At 47.3% G+C, this 19,035-nt stretch overlaps 1 protein-coding gene across 2 annotated transcripts in view; it reads right to left on the bottom strand.

Moving 5' to 3' along the window:
* Window positions 1–9,937: 9,937 nt before the first annotated feature.
* Window positions 9,938–19,035, bottom strand: part of CUNH5orf15 (chromosome unknown C5orf15 homolog) — a 10,640-nt gene continuing 1,542 nt past the window's right edge. Inside the window, exons 2-4 of one of the 2 annotated variants that reach the window (XM_055602867.1) lie at window positions 14,449–14,787; window positions 14,273–14,307; window positions 9,938–11,776 (exon numbers count right to left, since the gene is read on the bottom strand). In XM_055602867.1, the coding sequence (XP_055458842.1) occupies window positions 11,645–11,776; window positions 14,273–14,307; window positions 14,449–14,787 (506 nt within the window). In that variant the 3' untranslated portion in view covers window positions 9,938–11,644. Of the gene's footprint in view, window positions 11,777–14,272; window positions 14,788–19,035 lie in introns of both variants that reach the window. The other variant, XM_055602866.1, reaches the window with a different exon arrangement.

Genomic DNA, 19,035 nt, shown 5'->3' with positions numbered 1-19,035 from the left:
GTCACTTCTGGACCACACATACACATCAAGTACTGGTGCCAGCCCTGGCTGACATCTTTTTCCCCAAGGCACTTAGGAACTGCCCCCTGTCCCCTGTCCCTTCTCCCTTTTCTGGGAGATATTCTGAAATATCTCAAGCCTCAGCCCCGCCCCACCCCTTTTGAAGCCTCAGATCCTTCCCTCCCTGGGGAGCTTTAGTGGGCATTATTGAATGGCTTTCTTGTTTTACGCACCACGCCGATGAATAAAGCAGTGTTCTCTTCCAAAGCCTACGTTCATGCTCACTCTCCTGAGGGCAGAAGGTTGTCTTAGAGCTATCACCCAGGTCACGGCCCCGTGAGGCTCTGGGCAAAGTTTGCTCTGTCTTCGTAGGGCCAGCACCAGCCTCCCGTTCTACCCTCACAACATCCCCCTGGGCCCAAATATTTGCCCCCGGAGGCTCTCAGGAATATAATTTCCAGACCTAATCATTTTCTTTCATTTTAATGCACCAATGTCCGTCATCTTTATTAATCCTGGTTATCATAGCACAGATAGTCTCTCCCTAGAAATAACTATCGTTTTCTGACAAATCTAAGCTTCTCCATGCAAGGCACCATGCATACACGTATCATCCTGTCACAAATGATGGAGAAGAGGACCGAGTGACACAGCAGGAGGTACCGGGAGCTGGGAAGGGCAGCAGAGCAAGGAGCAAGGTACATTCCATACCGAACCCCACACTGATGGCTTTTTTCACCAATGTGGCCAACACAACTCCCCATATAAAGTATTTATATTCCAAAATTGTGGTAACATGATAGATTAACCTTTTAGATGTAACAGACCAGTTAATAAAGTATATTAGTGAGTTTTCCCTGAAAAAAAAAAAAACAACTCCCGTATGACAGCCCTGCCTGCTTTTCCTTTTTTATGCCAGAGCCAGAGGGCTCAAAGACTATGGCCAAGGAAGGAAAAAGAGGTGTAAATACACAGTGTAACAAGGACATCTCTGTAGACAGCCTCCTGCAGCAGGAGGCAAAGGACCTTTCAGAGACCTCCCCCTTCAACAGACATTGACTTTTCAGAAAAACAGAACACAAGAGCCATAAGCCCAGTCCTGGTTCCTGCCCCAGGGTGAGGGAGCTCAGGGCACAGGAAAGAGAACTACTCCTCCCTACTTCATAGAAACCCACCCACTGGCTCGGCAGTTAGGAGCGTGTTCTCCTCCTGCAGAAGACCCAAGTTCGGCTCCCAGCACCCGTGCCGGGTGGCTCATGTAAGATGCCCGCTCCAGGGGATCCATGCCCTCTTCCAGACTCTGTGAGCCCCTGCACTCATGTTCACATGTTCACATGTGTAGACCTGTATGTATGTGTAAGTGTAATTAAAAAGAAATCTTAGCTGGGTGCAGCGGCACACGCCTGTAATCCCAGAACTGGAGAGGGAGAGGCGGGTGGATCTCTGAGTTTGAGGCCAGCCTGGTCTACAAAACGAGTCCAGGACAAGCCAAGGCTACACAGAGAAACCCTACCTTGAAAAAAACAAAGGTAGATAAATAGAAGATAGATAGATAGATAGATAGATAGATAGATAGATAGATAGATAGACAGACAGACAGATAGATCTTACAGCAAGAAAGAAACCCGGAGAGAGACTGATGGATTTTGCAGATGCTGAGAGGCCATGAAGGGAGGGTGCAGCCCTGAGCAACCCAGAGGTGTGATCTAAGGGACACACCCAGGGCTACAGCAGGCTCCACCTCCTCCATGTTAGACAGCTGCTTTTCTGGAAGAGGAGGGAGGAAATCAGAGACTCCAGCACTCCAAGCTTGTTCATCTTTTCAGCTACGTGTGTGGGTTTAGTTTGGGTTTTGGTTTTGGTTTTGGTTGGTTTCTTTGTTGTTGCTGGTTTTCAAGACAGGGTTTCTCTGTGTGGCTCTGGCTATCCTAGACCTCCCTCTGTAGACCAGGCTGGCCTTGAACTCAGAGATTCGCTTGTCTCTGCCTATGCCACCATCGTCCGGCTTAGGTCCAAGCCACAGAGACTTCTCTCAGAGGTGGGAGGACTAGGTGGTGCTAACCAGGGCCCCCTCGAGGCAGCAGTCCCTCTCCAAGTCTGTCTGCCCTTGCCCTGTATGTATAACTCAGCCCAGGGCCTGGCTCAGTAAATGCCTGCCGCATGAATAGGCTGCCTATGGGTTCCTGGAGCTGGAGAAAATGCCATTACTCATTACTCTGTAGGTACAGTGTGTCTCAGTGCCAGGCTCTGTGCTGGTGTTTGGCTTGGCTGGAGCCACCTTCCTAACGAGCTCAAAGACATCCCTTCTGGGCCCCTTCTTCTGGAAGACTGTCGATACACAGCTACGGGCTGCCTGCAGGCCCAAAGCCAAGAAAGACTCCAGTTTATGTGGTAAAGACTTTCAGCGGTAAAGCATCCCAGCAGGCCATAGAAAGGGCTGCATTCCCTCCCACCCACAGCCAAGCAACAGGCCAGCCTCGGCTTCCTCGATGTAAACAGAGACAAACTGACTCTCTTTGTTGACAACACTAAGGCCAATGACTTCAGGGATCCCAAATAACCTTGCCACCAAAGGCCATGTGGGAGAACTGCCTTTGCTTGGGATATGACTGCAAGAGATCACACGCCCACACCCCAAGCAGCCTAACAAGGCATTGCATTGTTGCTCATGAGGACCTCACTCAAGCGAGGAACCAGGGAGAGCTGCTAGCTCTGCCTCATGCCTATCTCAGCTTCTCTACCAACACATGGTTCATTTTTATCAAGAAAGAGCCAGCTAAAAGGGGTTGGTCAGGATGCTGGGAGGTAGCTCAGTTGGAAGAGTGCTCGCTTAGCATGGCGCCTTGGGCTTGACCCCCAGCACCACATAAACCCAGCCAGGAGGCATGGGCCGGTTGTGCCAGCACTTAGGAGGTAGAGATAGAAGCAGTAGGATCAGAAGTTCAAAGCCATCTTTGACTACATAGAGACCAGCCTGGGGTACCTGCCTCAACAGAAGGGAGGGAAGGGGGATGAAGGGAAGAGAAGAGGGGGAAGAGGAGAGGAAGGGAGGGGAGAGAGGTCTCTAGCTCTCATGGAGTATAACCATTCCACCATAAACAGTTATAAAGTAGGAGCCAATGAAACGGTTCACAGGAAGAGGTGCTTTCCATGCAAGACTGGAGACCAGAGTTTGGTCCCTGAAACACACACAGAAGCGGACAAAGCAAACCAGTTTCAGAGCTGCCTCTGATCTCCACACACGCCTACAGCACATGCACATGTGTGCATGCACGTCAACAATAATAAACTAATTTTTTCTGGTTTTTCAAGACAGAGTTTCTTGGTGTAGCCCTGGCTGTCGTGGAAATCACTCTGTAGACCAGACTGGCCTTGAACTCAGAGACCCACCTGCTTCGATCTCCTGAGTGCTGGGATTAAAGGCAGACACGTGCCACCACCAATCAGCAACAAACAACTAAAAACAAAAAGTAAGCTAGGAAGCAGTGGTGGTGCCCACCATTAACCCCAGAACTTAGGAGGCAGAGGCAGGTGGATGATGGATCTCTGTGAATTTGAAGCCAGCCTGGTCTATAAAGTGAGTCCAGGACAGCCGGGGCTTCACAAAGAAACCCTATCTCAAAAAAAAAAAAAAAAAAAAAAAAAAAAAAAAAAAAAAAAAAAAAAAACAAAAAAAAAAAGGAAAAAAAAAAAAAAAAAAAAAAAAAAAAAAAAAAAAAAAAAAAAAAAAGAACAAATAAAGTAGAAATAAAAAATAAACAGAGCTTACAGGACCCATGAGGGACATGAACAAGCACTCTGATATAGGCATTATGGAAGCCCCAGAACCAGAGAGGCAAAGGGGAGAGAAGGAATATTTGAAGAATGACCAATAGGTTCCCTCTCTAAACTGAGAGTGTGAACCGGCTGGGTCTTTTATCTCAGTTCTCAGGAGGCAGAGGCAGGAAGATCTCTGTGAGTCTGAGTTCAACCTGTCTACATAGCAATTTCCAGAATAGTCAGGGCTACATAGAGAGACCCGTTCTTAAAAGCAACAACAACGAAAGAAAATTTAAACCATGAACCCACAAATCAAGTCAGCAGCTCACCAAAGTCCAAGTAAGATGAACTCAGGAGGTCCTCACCATGACCTACTAGAACCAAAGTATGAAAATCCAAGGACTCTTGACTTTTTTTTCTTTTGGTTTTTTGATTTTCTGAGACCAGGTTTCTCCCCTCTCTTGGAACTCACTCTGTAGACCAGGCTGGCCTTGAACTCACAGAGATCTGCCTGACTCTGCCTCCCGAGTGCTCAGATCAAAGGTGTATACCACTACCACCACCACCTGGTACATATTTATTTGTTTTACGCTACTTTATTGGGGTCTTATACCTCTACCTCCTTTCCAATTCTTATGCACCCTAATCTCTTCCAACCCCCCAACACTAAGTAGGAGAGAAAGAAGGTTAGAGAGGAAAGGAGGTGTCGGTCTCTTTACACTACTTACAGCTCATTAGGGTGGGCTGATTCCTTGGGGCAAGTCCAAATCTTCGTAGTCAGGTTATCTCCAACTTCTTCTTGTCAAACTGCAGACAACAGCAACCAGGAGCAACATGGCAAAGCAATAGCCGCCTTCTTTAGAGCCCCACCCCCCAGCCCCTCTCCAAACTCTGGCATTCATGCCCTCTCTAGAATTCCCAGAATTAAACTATTGCAGCTGGCACAAATCACAGCCCTGCCAGAGCACGAGACACATTGTAGTCAGCTGCTGTGGACAATCCGAAGCAGCCCCATATCCCACATCTGGGATCAAAACAGAAACAAATTCACATAACATAACTGGGTGTTTAAAGAAATTATCACCTCAAAGGACCTTGAAGAGGCAAAGCAAATCATCACACGCAAGGGGTCCCTGCAAGACCACGGCCGGGTTCTCATCAGAGACTCGGGAGACTGAAGACAACGCCATGACTGAAGTACCAAAGGAGCTGCTTGTGGTGACACACGTCTATAAATCCCAGCACTTGAGGGGCTGAGGCAGAAAGATTGCTCTCAGGTGAACGTCAGCCTGGGCTACCTGGTGAGCAGAAAGACAGCCAGGCGGGACTGCATAGCCAGATCCTATGCTCAGGGCTAAAAGCACTTCCAGAGAAGTTCGGTTCCCAGCCCATACATCGGATGGCCCACAAATGCCTGTAACTGCGGTCCCAAAGGCCTGGTGTTCTGAGTTCAATCCCTGGGACCCATATGAAGGAAAGAAGGTGACTCAGAAAATTTGTCTTCTGCTGTCCACATATACAAACACACAAAATAAAATAAATCTAAGGAAACAAAAATAAACCTTTTTTTTTTTGTCTCAATAAAACAAATTGAGAAAGAGAGAAAGGGAGGTACAGAGGGACAGAGGGAGAGATGGAGGGAGGGACAGAGGGAGGGTAAGGCCCAAGCTAGCCTTGAATTCTCAATCCTCCTGCCTCAGCCTCCAACATACTAGAATTTGTCATATGCCACAAACCTTGTAAACCCTTTTTAAAGATGTTTTAACTTACTATTTTGTGCGTACAAGTGTTTGCCTCCATGTTTTTAGCACACGCACGCTGGTTCCCACAGAGGCCAAAAGAGGGTTTGGATCCCCTGGAATTAGAGCTACAGAAGCTTGTGAGCTGCCATGGGGGCGCTGAGACTCGAACCTGAGTCCCCTGAAAGAGAAGGCAGTGCGCTTAACCACTGAGCATCTTCCCAGGCCCATTCATCCTAACTACCTGTACTATTTTTAACTAAGTGTGTCTGCCTGTGTGGGCACAGGTGCCTGCAGGGTTCAGATGAGGGCATGGGGGTCCCTGGGGCTGGAGTTCCTGACAGCTGTGAGCAGCCAGGTGGATGCTGGGCTCCACCTGCAAAAGCATTAGGCACTCTTCCCTGCTGAGCTGTCTCTCCTACCCCAGTGGAAGACACCTGCGTTCCACTGTCGCTTTACTTTCTACTGTGCTTATCGTATACTGAAGACATGTATGTATGAAGAGGAATACATGCCGTGGCATGTGTGTTGGAGGTCACAGGATAGCTTTAGGGAGTTAGTTCTTCCACCGTGCAGGTCTTGGGGATCAAACTCAAGTTGGCAGACTTGACAGCAACCACTCTTACCTCCTGAGCCGCCTCCCCAGCCATCTCTTTCCCCATAAGCTGCAAGTTGAGTATCCTCATATGTTAGCAGCATTAGAAGTCTTACATCCTTTCTTTTTTAACTAATATTTTTATTTTATGTGTATGGGTGTTATGCCTACATGCATGTCTGTGCTCTATGCAGTGCTGGTGGAGGCCAGCGGAGGGCATCTGATCTCCCGGACCTGGAGTTACACGGACTCTTGTCAGCCCTGTGGGTTGCTGGGGACTGAACCCAGAAGAGCAGACAGTGAGCCATCTCTGCATCCCCGCCTTGCATCCTCTTTCTACAAGCCACTTTCTCCATTTATTTGAACTTAATTCTGCCCTAACAATTAAAGTATGTCAAACATTAAAAATAAGGACATAACCACTATAAACAGATGTAAACCAAACAAAAGAGTCTCAGAACGTATGAAGCAAACTGGCCCACAGACTTACAGGAACTAGACAGCTCTGTAATGATAACTGGAAACTTCCATAGGCCACTTCACAAGGAACTATACAAAAGAGCGGAAAGGGGGCTGGAAGATGGCTCAGAAGATAAGAAAATGGATTTCTTAAACCAGCGTAATGCCTAACTACATTCTAGATGTTTATCCTTATAACCACAGAAATACCCATCCCACTCTCTTTTAAGAAACACCTCCTAGCAACAGAAGGAAACCATTACAGAAAAGCTACCACAGATCAAAATGCAGAGGACAAGTGACTGTGTGGTGCCCAACGAGGGTCTCAGATTCCCTAGGGCTGAATACAACTGAAGCATCTACAACACAAGTCCTGTACCTAAGGCTCAATGATGATTGTGGGAAAGGGGCACATTCCCCTTCATAAAAGTTGCTGTGGTCACAGTGTCTCTTCACAGCAATGAACCCCTAAGACAGGGCAGAAAGGCTGTAAGAGCCAGAAGAACAGGAAGTTTGCTCTCAGGTTGCACCTCCTAGAAATGTCAGAGAAGCTACACTTGAGACTCTTCATCAACATGGCTGCCTAAACATGACCCGAACAAGGATTCACGAATAGACATGCCAACGTGGAATGGGAAGATCTTATGGGGCCTCAAGCCTAAACAAAGAGCTACAGGCGACTAAAGAACGCTGAGCTGGACAAATACCTCTCCCCAAGTAGTGGCAGATGTGTGCATCCGAGAGCAACGCTGGCTCAGCCCTCACTCCCCGAGGAGAGGGCAGGCATGCTGTACAGCCTAAAGTCAGTCTCTGTTTGTCTTACTGTGTGTGTGTGTGTGTGTGTGTGTGTGTGTGTGTGTGTGTGTGTCCGCCTCCCCATCCCCCCTGCCCTTGGCCCCCTGGCCTTGTTTCAGGACAAGGACAAGGATGGAGAAGAATGAGATTGGAAAGCTCTAGAAAACCTGTCATCACCCAGCAGGACCACACATGCCTGGAAGGCTCAGCACAAACTTAACCCTGACCAGCTGTGCGCCTCAGAGGAGCTCCTGGGAGCTGGAAGGCTGCCCCAGGACTGTAGGCCGTTCCTGTACAGTTCCCCAGGGAACTGTGGTGGATCCAAGACTTGTGCTGCCGCTTCTGTAGCCAATGACATGGTAAGAAATTTCTCCATCTACAATATCCCTTTGGAAAGATTAATCCATTTACTCTTCACAGCAGTCTCTGAACTACTCACTTACCCATCTCACAAAGCAGGAGGCTGAGAGACAACTCAAGATCACCCAGTGCTGGCTTTAAACAACACTCCTCCTTTTCCTCCCTTCCTTCCTCGGTCTGAATTCCCAGCAGACAAGCTAAGAGCAGCATGGACCAGGACTCCCTCGGCTCCAGCAAGGATGGAACATTTAAGCCAGCCCTTAAGATATCTCTTCCTCCCAAGAAACAGACATGAGATGTGTTTGAGTCTCCCCGAGACTGCGAATGGAGACTCAGGCTGGAGGATGTGAGGGAATCTAATCCAGGCCTGTGACTCCAGGGCACACAGCAGCTCCCACCCAAGGGTGCTACCTCCCTAGGGAGTCTCAGGTGTCAGTGCTCTCCACCTAGGCACCAGGCAGTGGCACAAAAAGTCCCGAGAGAAGGGTGTTGGGACAGGACAGAAGTTAGCAGAACACAGTGTCCCCAGAGTTCTCTACAGAGAACAGGACTAGGTCTCACTACAAAGGTATGTAAGCGGTGGTTCTCAACCTTTCTAATAGCTATAATACAGTTCCTTGTGTTAGGGTGACCCCAACCCTAAAATTATTTCCATTGCTACTTTCTAACTAATTCACTATTACATAATGTGAATGTTTTAGGTGATCCCTGTAAACAGGTCGTTTTACCCCCAAAGTGGTTGAGAACTGCCATATTAGGGCAACAGATAGAGCTGTGAGCGGGGGGGGGGGGGGCTTTAAAAGGTCACTGATAGCAGGTGGCAAACGTGTCTGGGCTCTTTAAGGGTTACAGGAGCATTTGGCGTAGAAACTGTTCCTTGCCTCAAACCAGATCTCAGCGACACAGACAGCAGTTAGCCACCACGGAAGGCTGCCGAGCCCCATCGGAACAGCCCCCACTCCAATTCCAGTGTCTATCTGGACAACTTCCCCTCCTAAGGGAAAGTTAAAAGTGAATGGAGCCCAAGTTAAAGACTGCTATGCTGCATATCTGATGGGGACTCCCCCAGTTAGGCCACCAGAAGGGTACAAGATGCTCCAGCAACAAAGCAAGCTGAAAAACCAAAGAGCAGCCTCCTCAGCATACACACACACACACACACACACACGCACACATGCACGAAAAGGGGAGAACTCTGACGAGATTCAAGTATCACTGAGGCTCCTCCATCCCCGGTGCATGCTTTACCTTCCCACAGGACTGTAACAGTTGCCCCTCTGCAGGCTGGTTCTACCTACCCAGTGGAGAGGTGTGCCCTGTGTGTGCAGCTGTGGTAGACTAAGATGCCAACCGTATGATCCTGGGAGGAGCTGCCTTGCTCCTAATTCCTCAGACACTTTATGGAAAAGCTTAAAGGGATGTGGGAACAGCTGGGTTGGAAGTGGAGGGAAGTAACAGCTGTCCTGTCCCAAACTCAAGTCTGTGAGACAATCCATATGATCAGTCCCTCATCCCAAAGAACCCCAGGCCAGTCAGGGCTGGTCATACATGGCAAGATCCAGTCTCAAAATCTAAGACATACAACAGCCAAGCCAGGCCTGCACATATTCACAAATGCCGTTCCTACCCGCTTGGCAAGCTTTAACACAGGCCTCTTAAGCTAACGGAGAGCTAAGTAGTGCCAACCCTGGGCAGAGGTTCGGGAAGGCCAGTCTGGAAGGGAGCAGATCACGCCCACTTGGATCCATTAGTGCTACAAGATCCAAATGTGGAAGGCGGGTCCCTCGCCCATCAGGGCTGTAGGCTAAAATGTGGAAGGCAGGTTCCTCGCCAAGCAGTGACAGTGCGAGTCAAGCCTCCGCAGCATCTTCCACTTATGTGTCACCTGGTAATTGCCAAAGTCAGAAGCCACTCGAAGGCAGCGCCTTCAGCAGTGAACACCACCAGGAGGTCCTCCAAAAGCCCAGGTCTCCCAGGTTTGGGCAGCTTCACACTCAACAAACCAAGGCCTGGTGATCACTTACAAGCCTCCTTTTCTTGCCATTCTAGTTTGCTAGAGTTGGCAGATGTGGGCACAGAAACAAACTGGACCTAAGGGAGAAATTAGAGGGTAAGGGAGCAGGCCTAGGAACAACGGGGGGGGGGGGGGGGAGTTCACTTCCTCCCAGCACAGGCCCCCTGGACCCATCCAAAGTCAGCACTGCAGTGAACACACTGGCAAAAGCACAGATTTATGTTTACCATTTATTTCTTAAAATCTTATTCAAAATATTAAATAATACAATTTCAGATATGAAAAAAACTACTGCAATAAAACTGTTCAGGTATATTTCACTATGCTGCCCTCCCTTCGGACAGTCAGCTGTCCCTGAAGGGGGAGGACAGCACTGTTGCTCTCGTGTCCACACGGGGACCGTGGCTGCTGGCTCGGCCCGCTGGCTCCCCAGGGCTTTGCTGAGCACGCAGTAAAGACTATGCTTTCTGCAAAGTTGTAATGAGGCCTGGTAGTTAACCATTGTTCAAATCACACATTTACACTCTGATCAACTCTAAAAAACAGGCTAACATAAAATGCAGTAAATAATCCCAGTTGCTGAGGGAGGGGGCTGTGGGGAAGAAGCAACACGATAAAACACGGCAGGGAGTGCGAAGGTCACTGTTGCACAGATCTGTGTGTAAACTTTTTTCAGATTACCGCTTGAACTGCAGGCAGGACTGAGACACACGATCAGTTAAGTGATAATGGCCTCAGTGATACTCGGATCTGGTCAGAGCTCTCCCCTCTGCGTGCACGCCTTCAAACTTACTGTGCAGCAAGAAACAAAGTGAAAAAGCTCTGATCTAAGCTTTAAATTCTGCTCATCATCTGAACCCTTGGAACTCACTCGTGCTAAAATCAAATGGTGACTAAAAGTGCCTGCTCGTGGGTTAAATATTCTCTACCCTAAACCTCAGTCAGTAATCCAAACCGAAAGCTGGTATCTACCTAACGTGTCAGTGCTCACTGGGAACTTCAGCCTCTTTTGCCAGAATTCCTAAACAAGCCTACCGTGACTGGCGAAGCAGCAGCCACATTATCATACATGTGTTTCAAGTGCCTAAAACATCCAAAGTGGAAGGGGGGTGTTACCACCCGCATTTGCTGTGTGTATGAGCATGTGCGTGTAGGTACACGAATGCCATGGCACACGTGTGGAGGTCAGAGGACAACCTGCAAGAGTTCACTCTTTCTTTCTACCATGCATGTCCTGGGGATCGAACTCGGGCTTCGAGGCAAGGCAGCAAGAGCCCTCACCAAGTGCGCCCACCTCACCGCCTTTCAGCGCAGCTTTCCAAGAGAGGCCAAGTGTTATTTCAAAGCAAAGCATTTTATCGCAGTGTCCCTGTACAATAAAGTTTGGGACCACACAAAAAACGTTTGAAGAAGATGGTATCTAGATGTGGGTGAGCAGCCACACCTATATAACACCACTGAGAAGCCACGGCAAGAGGACCAATAGTTCCAGGCCAGCCGACGCTGCTGAGTGAGACTTTATCGCAAAAAGTAGAAACAGAATAAAAGAAAGAGGGAAAACAGCATTTGGATGGCAGCAAGTGATGAAAAACAGCAGTGCTGTGTCCCGTGAGACTTTAGCTCTGGTTTGGGGTTTTTCAAAGGGGGCACTGCTGCCAGAGGCACGATAAATGGAAAATAACAACTACCCAAAAATATAAGGTAATGTTTAACTCACATTACAGATACCTGATTGAATCTAGATCTAAAGAACAGATAAAAAAAATTATATACTCATTGTTTGTGACATTTAGTTCCCAAAGCACCAAGGCAAAAGAGAGCGCCCTCTCAGTTAAGGACCGCTTGCCTGTGGCAAACATCTGCACATCCTATAAAAGTCAAGCAAATAAAATGACATAATAAGCAAACTCCAATCACAGCGCTTTAGAAAATATAATCATTGGTGATCTTCAGAGAAGGCATGGCCTCGTTCACGTTCTGGTCCAGACGATGATACTCCACAGTTTTGGAACACAAGCCATCACGCCACTTCCTGCTTTGAACTAGGAGGAAAATCTGAAATAAAACAAAACAATTAGACAAGCCGGAGAGAAAACTTAACTGGTAACAAGTAAATTCTATGACAAGCGCAGGATATTGTTTAGTTGGGACATAAAAGCTAGTATTGGCAAAGCCAGCACTCTTCTGGAGCTTGTCAACAAGGCTGCACAGTGCTTCTGAGTGGGCGAGGGGAGGAGAGCCCTCCCACACGCCTGAGTGGCATTTAACAAGTAAGCCTGGTGGTCTGCCTGCTGCCTTGTCACTGGCTCACCGACACTTGAAGCTGGAAGACATTCTGAAATTACCTGGTCCACCTCGTCCTTTCTCAGGTAAGAAAACTAAGGCCTCAAAGAAGGAAGGCAGCTTAAATGACAAGATGTGCTATAGGAACTAAGTCCTCAAGAGCATGCCTGAGCACCCTTCAGAATTCAGAAAGGCTCAGCTACTCAGCCCCATGAAGTGACAGCCGCCCAGTAGCTCAGGAAGCTAACAGGAATGGTCATCACTGTGCTAGCTCTGGGCCAAAACATGGAATCGTCTAACTGTCCAGAATAGAGCACAATCAAGTACACAGGCATTAAAGCACATTTTCAAATACAGTATAGTGCCACAGTGGCCGGGGGAGGGGGGCTCATGAGACCTCAACCCTACACAGAGAAATACAGGCAACTAAGGAATGCTGACTGCTGGGTAACACTCTACATCAGGGAATAGCATGACAATTGGCTATCTATAACACTAAAAGGTCAAGCATACACATAAGTCACATTACGCAAACTGAGCAGGTTATATCTAAGAATATATATTCATATTTAAGAACATATAAACACATAAGAACAATTAATGGAAAAAAAGAGGCCGTGAATTTGAAAGAGCAAGGAGGGGTGGGTACATGGAAGGATTTGGAGGCAGGAAATGATATAATTATATTATAATCCCAGAAGTAAAAGAAAAAATGGAGGGGGGAGAATACGCTGGGTAATGTGCATAATTTGTTCAGCACAGCACAAGTTATTGGGGCTGGAAAAGCGGCTCAGAAGTTAAGTAGGTACTGCTTTGGCAGAGGGCCGAGAGGACCCAGCACCCACCTCAGCACCTCACAACAGCTCTAACTCCCTCTCCAGCCTCCGCTGGCCCTGAACTCACAGACACAGGCCCACACAGACACATACAATCAAAACCAAAGCAATAAGAAGTAAGATGCTGGGCCGCTGGGACGGCTTCTTACACAAGCATAATGACCCAAGTTCAATTTCCAGAACCCAGAAAAACACGAGAAACAACCCCACAAAGTTGTCCTCTGACCGACACACTGTGGTATGTGCCCTACACCCACAATTTAAATAAAATTTCATAGCAAAATCCAAAGTTTTACATGAGATAGCATTCGTTTAAAAATTACAGCATGTATATATACATATATATGTTTGTGGACCAGGAATAAACGAAAACATAATTCAGTACTCTGAGGAGCCGTGTAAATTTCCTTTTTTCCTAAAGTCTTGAGATTTCTAAATTCTCTACGTTAAACATGTTGGGGGGGGGGGGGATCGTTTGTAACCAGATCCCCTGGAACTAGAGTTACAGGTTATGAACCACCATGTGGGTCCTAGGAATTGCAAGGCAGCCCTCTGCAAAATCAGCTAGTGCTCTTAACCATGACGCTGTGTTTCCTAGCCCGAGCTGTCTGTTTATTTTTGAGACACAGTTTCACATAGTCTAGGCTGGCTCTACCTCCCAAGTGACAAGATTACAAGCACACCCCACCACACCTGGCTACACTTTTTTTGTTTGTTTGTTTTGGTTTATTTGTTTGGTTTTTTGAGGCAGGGTCTTGAATATACATCCCAAGCTACCCTGACTCTAGTAACCCTGAATCTCCGACCCTCCTGAATCCACCTGAAATGTGATTCAGAATGTGTTACAGAAATGTGACCATGCTCAGCTTTACATGGTGCTGGGAAGAGAACCCTGGGCTTCATGTGCACTACAAGGGGACTCTACCCACACACCCACATCCTCAGCCAATCCTTGTATAAACCAGAAAGTAGTGTTACTGGCAGACCATTAAGTCAATGCATAATAAATTAAGCTAATATTCTTTTTCCACAAGTATTCCCAAGGAGGTGTCATTATCAAATTAAGAAATGCAAGCCAGGTGTGAGGGCTCCCACCTCTGACCCCAGCACCTCGGAGGCAGCAACAGGTGGGTCTCTGTGAGTTCAAGCCAGTCTGGTCTACAGAGTGAGTTCCAGTACAGCCAGGGCTACACAGGGAAACCCTGTCTGAAAAATAAGTAACTTGCTGGACTTTGGTCTCATTCATTATGAAAAAATTCAAGTAGTTTCCTAGAAGCACATGCAGCATTATTCCTGATCTGTCTAATGTACCAGACTCGTAACTTCATCAGAAATGTCAACATTTTGTCGGCACTTTAAACCTGACTTAAAAAATGTATGCAGACACAAGTGAGACACTCCCATTGCAGAAAGGACTAAGATGCCGACTTACCTTCCTTTTGTTGTGATAGGTAACATACACAACAGCTGCGCAGAAAGAAAAAATAAGGAGATGAAAAAAGAAATGGCTGTCTTCTCTGTTTGGGGGCTGCAGCTTCACGACCTTCACCGAGTCCTCAAACTCCCTCAAGCGCCTGCTCTCTTTGTTTAACTCTATGTTTATGTTACCCTCAGGCTCCTCGTCCCGGGGGTTGGTGGTCCAGTCGTAGTCTGGCTCTCCATAGTCACCATTGTCCAGAGTGTCTTTGGCTGTGGACGGGGAGCTGTTGAGTGCCAGGAGGTCCTCCTCCTCCATGCTGGGGTCTTCATGGCTGTCAGCCTCGTCCTGGGACACAGAAGGAGCAGCGGAGGGGGTGGGCGCTGCAGAGGTGCCTCCACTTTTCTCTGTACTGGCTGGGGGAGGAAGGGTGGTGCTGAGATTGAATACAGGCTTTTCAGTGTGGTTTCCAGGTGTCAGCTCAGCTTTAGGAGAAACAGCAACACTTTGTGGAGTATTCTCTGCTTTAGCTGAAAAACAAAAGCACCAACATTGCTTTTCTCTAAGAGAAAACCATATTTACTGAATTTTTCATTAAACATTTCTCTTCAGCATAATAAATTCCTGTAGCTTTCTCTTAGATCTAGTTAAGTCTCAATGGCTAACGATCAGTTACATTTCTTCTTGGCCTGTTAATATCAGGTAATAATTTCTTTACTCAGTAACAACTTGAATAGAGCACACTCAATAAGCAAGCACCAGTTTTCAGGTCAGGCAAATGCCACAAAGACCCCATCCCACCTCTACTGTTTCCCTTTACCAAAGACCAGGCCTCAGCCAGCCTTGTCCAGACTCCACCTCACGCCCCAGCAGAAAGGGAACAGAATAATCCTGGGTCAAATCGGTCTGCAACTACACCATAAAACATACACTTTTAGAAACTGCCTTTGCAGCCGTGCACAGTGGCACGCGCCCAGGCAGCGGAAGGTGATTGCTGTGAGTTCGAGGCCAGCCTGGTCTACAAATCGAGTTCAGGACAGCTACACAGGGAAACCCTGTCATGAAAAACAAAAACACAAGAAAGAGACAGAGAGAGAACAAACTTGACTTTGCTAAAAAAAAAAAAAAAAAAATTTACTGAAACCTCAACTGGAGCCCAGGAAATGACCAAGTACAGGCTAAAAGCCTTCATCTTGTCTGTGCCCTGATTCCCTCTGCGTGTTGGTATGTTAAGTACTCAAGGAAGTGTCTGCTTAGTCAAGGAGGCGTCTGCCTAGTTGGGGTCATCTCCCTTCAAGCCTGCAGGCAGAGAAATACGCTGCTGTCCTAAACCCGCAGGCACCCTGATTCTACAGAGCAGACCCTCCAAGGAGAAGAACAGCTATCTTATCCATCGGGGAGAGGGGCACCCTGGCACAGGAGTACATCCCCTGAGAACCACCACGTCTCCTCCAGCAACAGGAACTTCTGATCACCTTGCAGAACCAAACTAGAGACAAGAGTCCCAGATCACACCCTGACCAGGATGCTCACTGATGCCCAATCCTCCCTGGCCCGTGCTTAGAGTCAGGATCTCCTGAAAACAGGGCGATTAGCAGCCACTAAACCCCCTTCTCAGATTCTTTCTCTCCCCAGTATGGCCACATTTATTCTCTGCTTTTCATCATTCCTTGACTCTAATTTGAATATTGAGGATAGGTAGCAGAGCCTAGTTTGTGGGGGCAGCCAAAACCCAGGCTTTTACTCTAAAACTTTGTTTCCAGCATATAACCAGTATACAAAATTACAAACCAGCTGTAGCCAGCATTTCTATGTGATACCTGAATACTCTTTAAAAATAAATAAAAATTTTAAAACACCAAAATTCTAAGGGGCAAGAACCAGAAACTAGAACTTGAAACCTAAGTGACAACAACATATTTTGAAGATTGGGAAAGCAGACTCTGGATGAAAAATGACGCCAAATGCTTGCACAATCTTCTAGCCTGTGCCTCTACCTCCTCAGCGAAGCTTGCTCAAGTACAGCTAAGACTGTTTACAGAACTAACTCCGCCCAGCAGGAAGAGTCGATGGGGATACAGCCCACAGAGGAAAGCTGCTGGAACTGAACAGGGTTTCTAATCTGTACCTGAATGGAACTCTACTGAAGAACTGTAGGGACACCTGTTGCCTATAAAAGCCTGTCATGTGTGATCTAAACCCTCAGTCTATAAAAACCGGCCACAGGCCTTCACAAATATGCCCACGCACAGGCAACAGCTCTTCATATACACGCTCATTTAGATAGCACAGTTGACAATTACTTTGCATACATAAAGGAGAGGGTCTTGGGCAGAAGTCTCCTAGAAAAGTAATTTCTAACAACAACAACAAAAATTGGATTGGGGACGCAGCCTAGTATATGTGGGATACTAGGTTTGATCCCTAGTAGTAGAAAATAAATAAGTATTAAAAGACAGTAAATTAGAGCCAGGCACAGCAACACACACTGTAAATGTCACCACTGGAGCAGTGGAGGCCGGAGGCTCTAGAGTTCAAGGTCATCCTCAGTCTACACAGCTAGTTTGAGGACACCCTGCCTCCAAAACAAACAATCAGTCTTCCCTAGCTAACTTTTGGGATAGTCTCTAAAAAACCTGAGCTGGGAAGGGCAGGAACCACTACCAAGAAACCCTCTGCCGGGCCCTCCAGATCTCTTCCCATGCTTCTCTGTTGATGGAACAAAAATGCGACTCCTTTCTAAACACGCCGGCCCTGCAGCCCTTTCCCTCCAGACCTGGTTTCTCCTCCACACCGCTGAACAGACTGAAGGAGCAGCACAGCCCTCCACCACACACTAGTTTCCACTCTTCTCAACAAGGGCCACTGGTCTGGGGACACACATCTCCCCTGTCGCCAGCTCCTCCTCTAAGGCTTTAGCTCCTAACTGCAGGGCTCTCATCCAGAGATGACCTCCTATCCAGATTTCAAAACCCATGACCTCTCTCCAGCTGAGTCAGCCCACCCTACCACAGCAGCCACCTACTCCACTGCTCAACTCTCCCACGAACCCATCTGCCCGGTATGCTGGCCTCGCTTTCTGATTCATGTGCTGGTCTTCTCAATCTGTTAAGACTTACTCCCATCCTCACTTTTTCAGCCCTTGTCAGCCACCACCAAATCCTGCCGATACACTCTCCTCTCTTTATCAGAGTTCAACGATGTGGCCAACCACTCTAATCCCTCTTGCAGTGATGCCCAATGGCCTTCCCGCTCACACACTATCTCACTCGATTGGCAAAGGCTAAATCAAACTCTTTATCCCCAAGTGCCTCATCAGCTGCCCACAGCGGGAAACACAGCCATCCCACTGTTTTCATTTCATCCGAAATTCAATGTGGCAGCTCCTACACACTTAGTGGTTATGCTGCAATTTCCTAGTCCATTTCCCTTCCCTTCCCTGAAGCCTCCTCAAACTTCCAACCCCTTTTCTGACACCCCCACTTTTCACCTGGTGAAAACCACTGACATTGTCTACCTTCTCTCAGAAAAATGATCACTGGAAGAGAACTTCCAGGAACCACCAGAACTCTGCTCATTCGTCTGCCTCAGAGAAGTAGCCTCCTCTGCCACACATATATGCCTCCTACAGGACACACCTCCTACATGACACACCACCTACGTGACGCAGGGCATGGACAGACACCCCTGAAACAATGGGCAATAAATCCTGCCTCCTCTAAAGCCTTCTCAAGTTCTCTACACCGGCAACAGAGCAAAAACGGACCCCGCTGGTGAGGCTCCTGGGTTCAACCCCCAACCCAGACTTGAGGGAGAGACTGCGGGGGAGTTGCTGCTGCTTGTTCTAGGCTGCATGCGTGGCATGGTGTTTAAAGTCCATCAGTGTAAGTCCAAACACACCACCAAGCCAGGTGAACCCAGGTTTCACACCTTGCACAAACATTAAGCCTAAGTCAGGTAAAATACAAAATATTAAAAGAAAAATACAAAGGCGAAAAATCTATAAAATCTGGAGCTGGAAAAGTTCTTAAATCTTACCAAAAAAAAAAAAAAAAAAAAAAAAGAAAAAATGCTATTCTTCAAAAAAAAAAAAAACTGCTGCGCAAAAAATTCTCAAAATAAAAAAAAAAAAAAAAAAAAAAACAAGATGTACAAATGCTATTCTTCAAAAGACAAAACTATTGCTCTGCCAATGAGCCTCAGAAGATAGAAAGACAAGCTACAATGCAGAGAAACTATCTGCAAGTCCCATACCCAACAAGGGATGTGTGCCTAAAATAAAGAACTCTCAAAGTTCAAAAGTGAAGAAAGCAAACAATCCAATTGAAACAAAAGACATGGCGGTAACAGAGGGGACCCTAGGTTCCCTCTGGCCTCCACGACGGCATGCCAACACCCCATCCCACCCCACCTCTGCCTCCAACACGCACATACATACATACACACACACACATACATTAATGCCATACCCTCGCACCAAGAAAGTCAAGAAATAAAAATGTGGAAGAAATACACAAGTACAGTACAGGAAAATAAGCTACGACTTTATCTGAAAGATTCTGATGCAAGGACGGGCTGACCAAGCTGGACGAAGGGAGAACTGAAGGCAGTCTACTTGGACTTGATGGACTTCATGGCTGCGCTTCAGAAACACAGGTATCGCTGAGACTGCTAAATGTTCCTTCGGGACCCTTTCCTAATTGGTACTACCTCTAGTTTAAAGGTAAGATTTGTGTGTGTGTGTGTGTGTGTGTGTGTGTGTGTGTGTGTGTGTGTGT

This window comes from Psammomys obesus, unplaced genomic scaffold (genome assembly GCF_907164565.1).
Source record: "Psammomys obesus unplaced genomic scaffold, mPsaObe1.curated_primary_1811, whole genome shotgun sequence".
NCBI lineage: Eukaryota > Metazoa > Chordata > Mammalia > Rodentia > Muridae > Psammomys > Psammomys obesus.
This window is presented reverse-complemented; position numbering and strand designations above follow the sequence as displayed.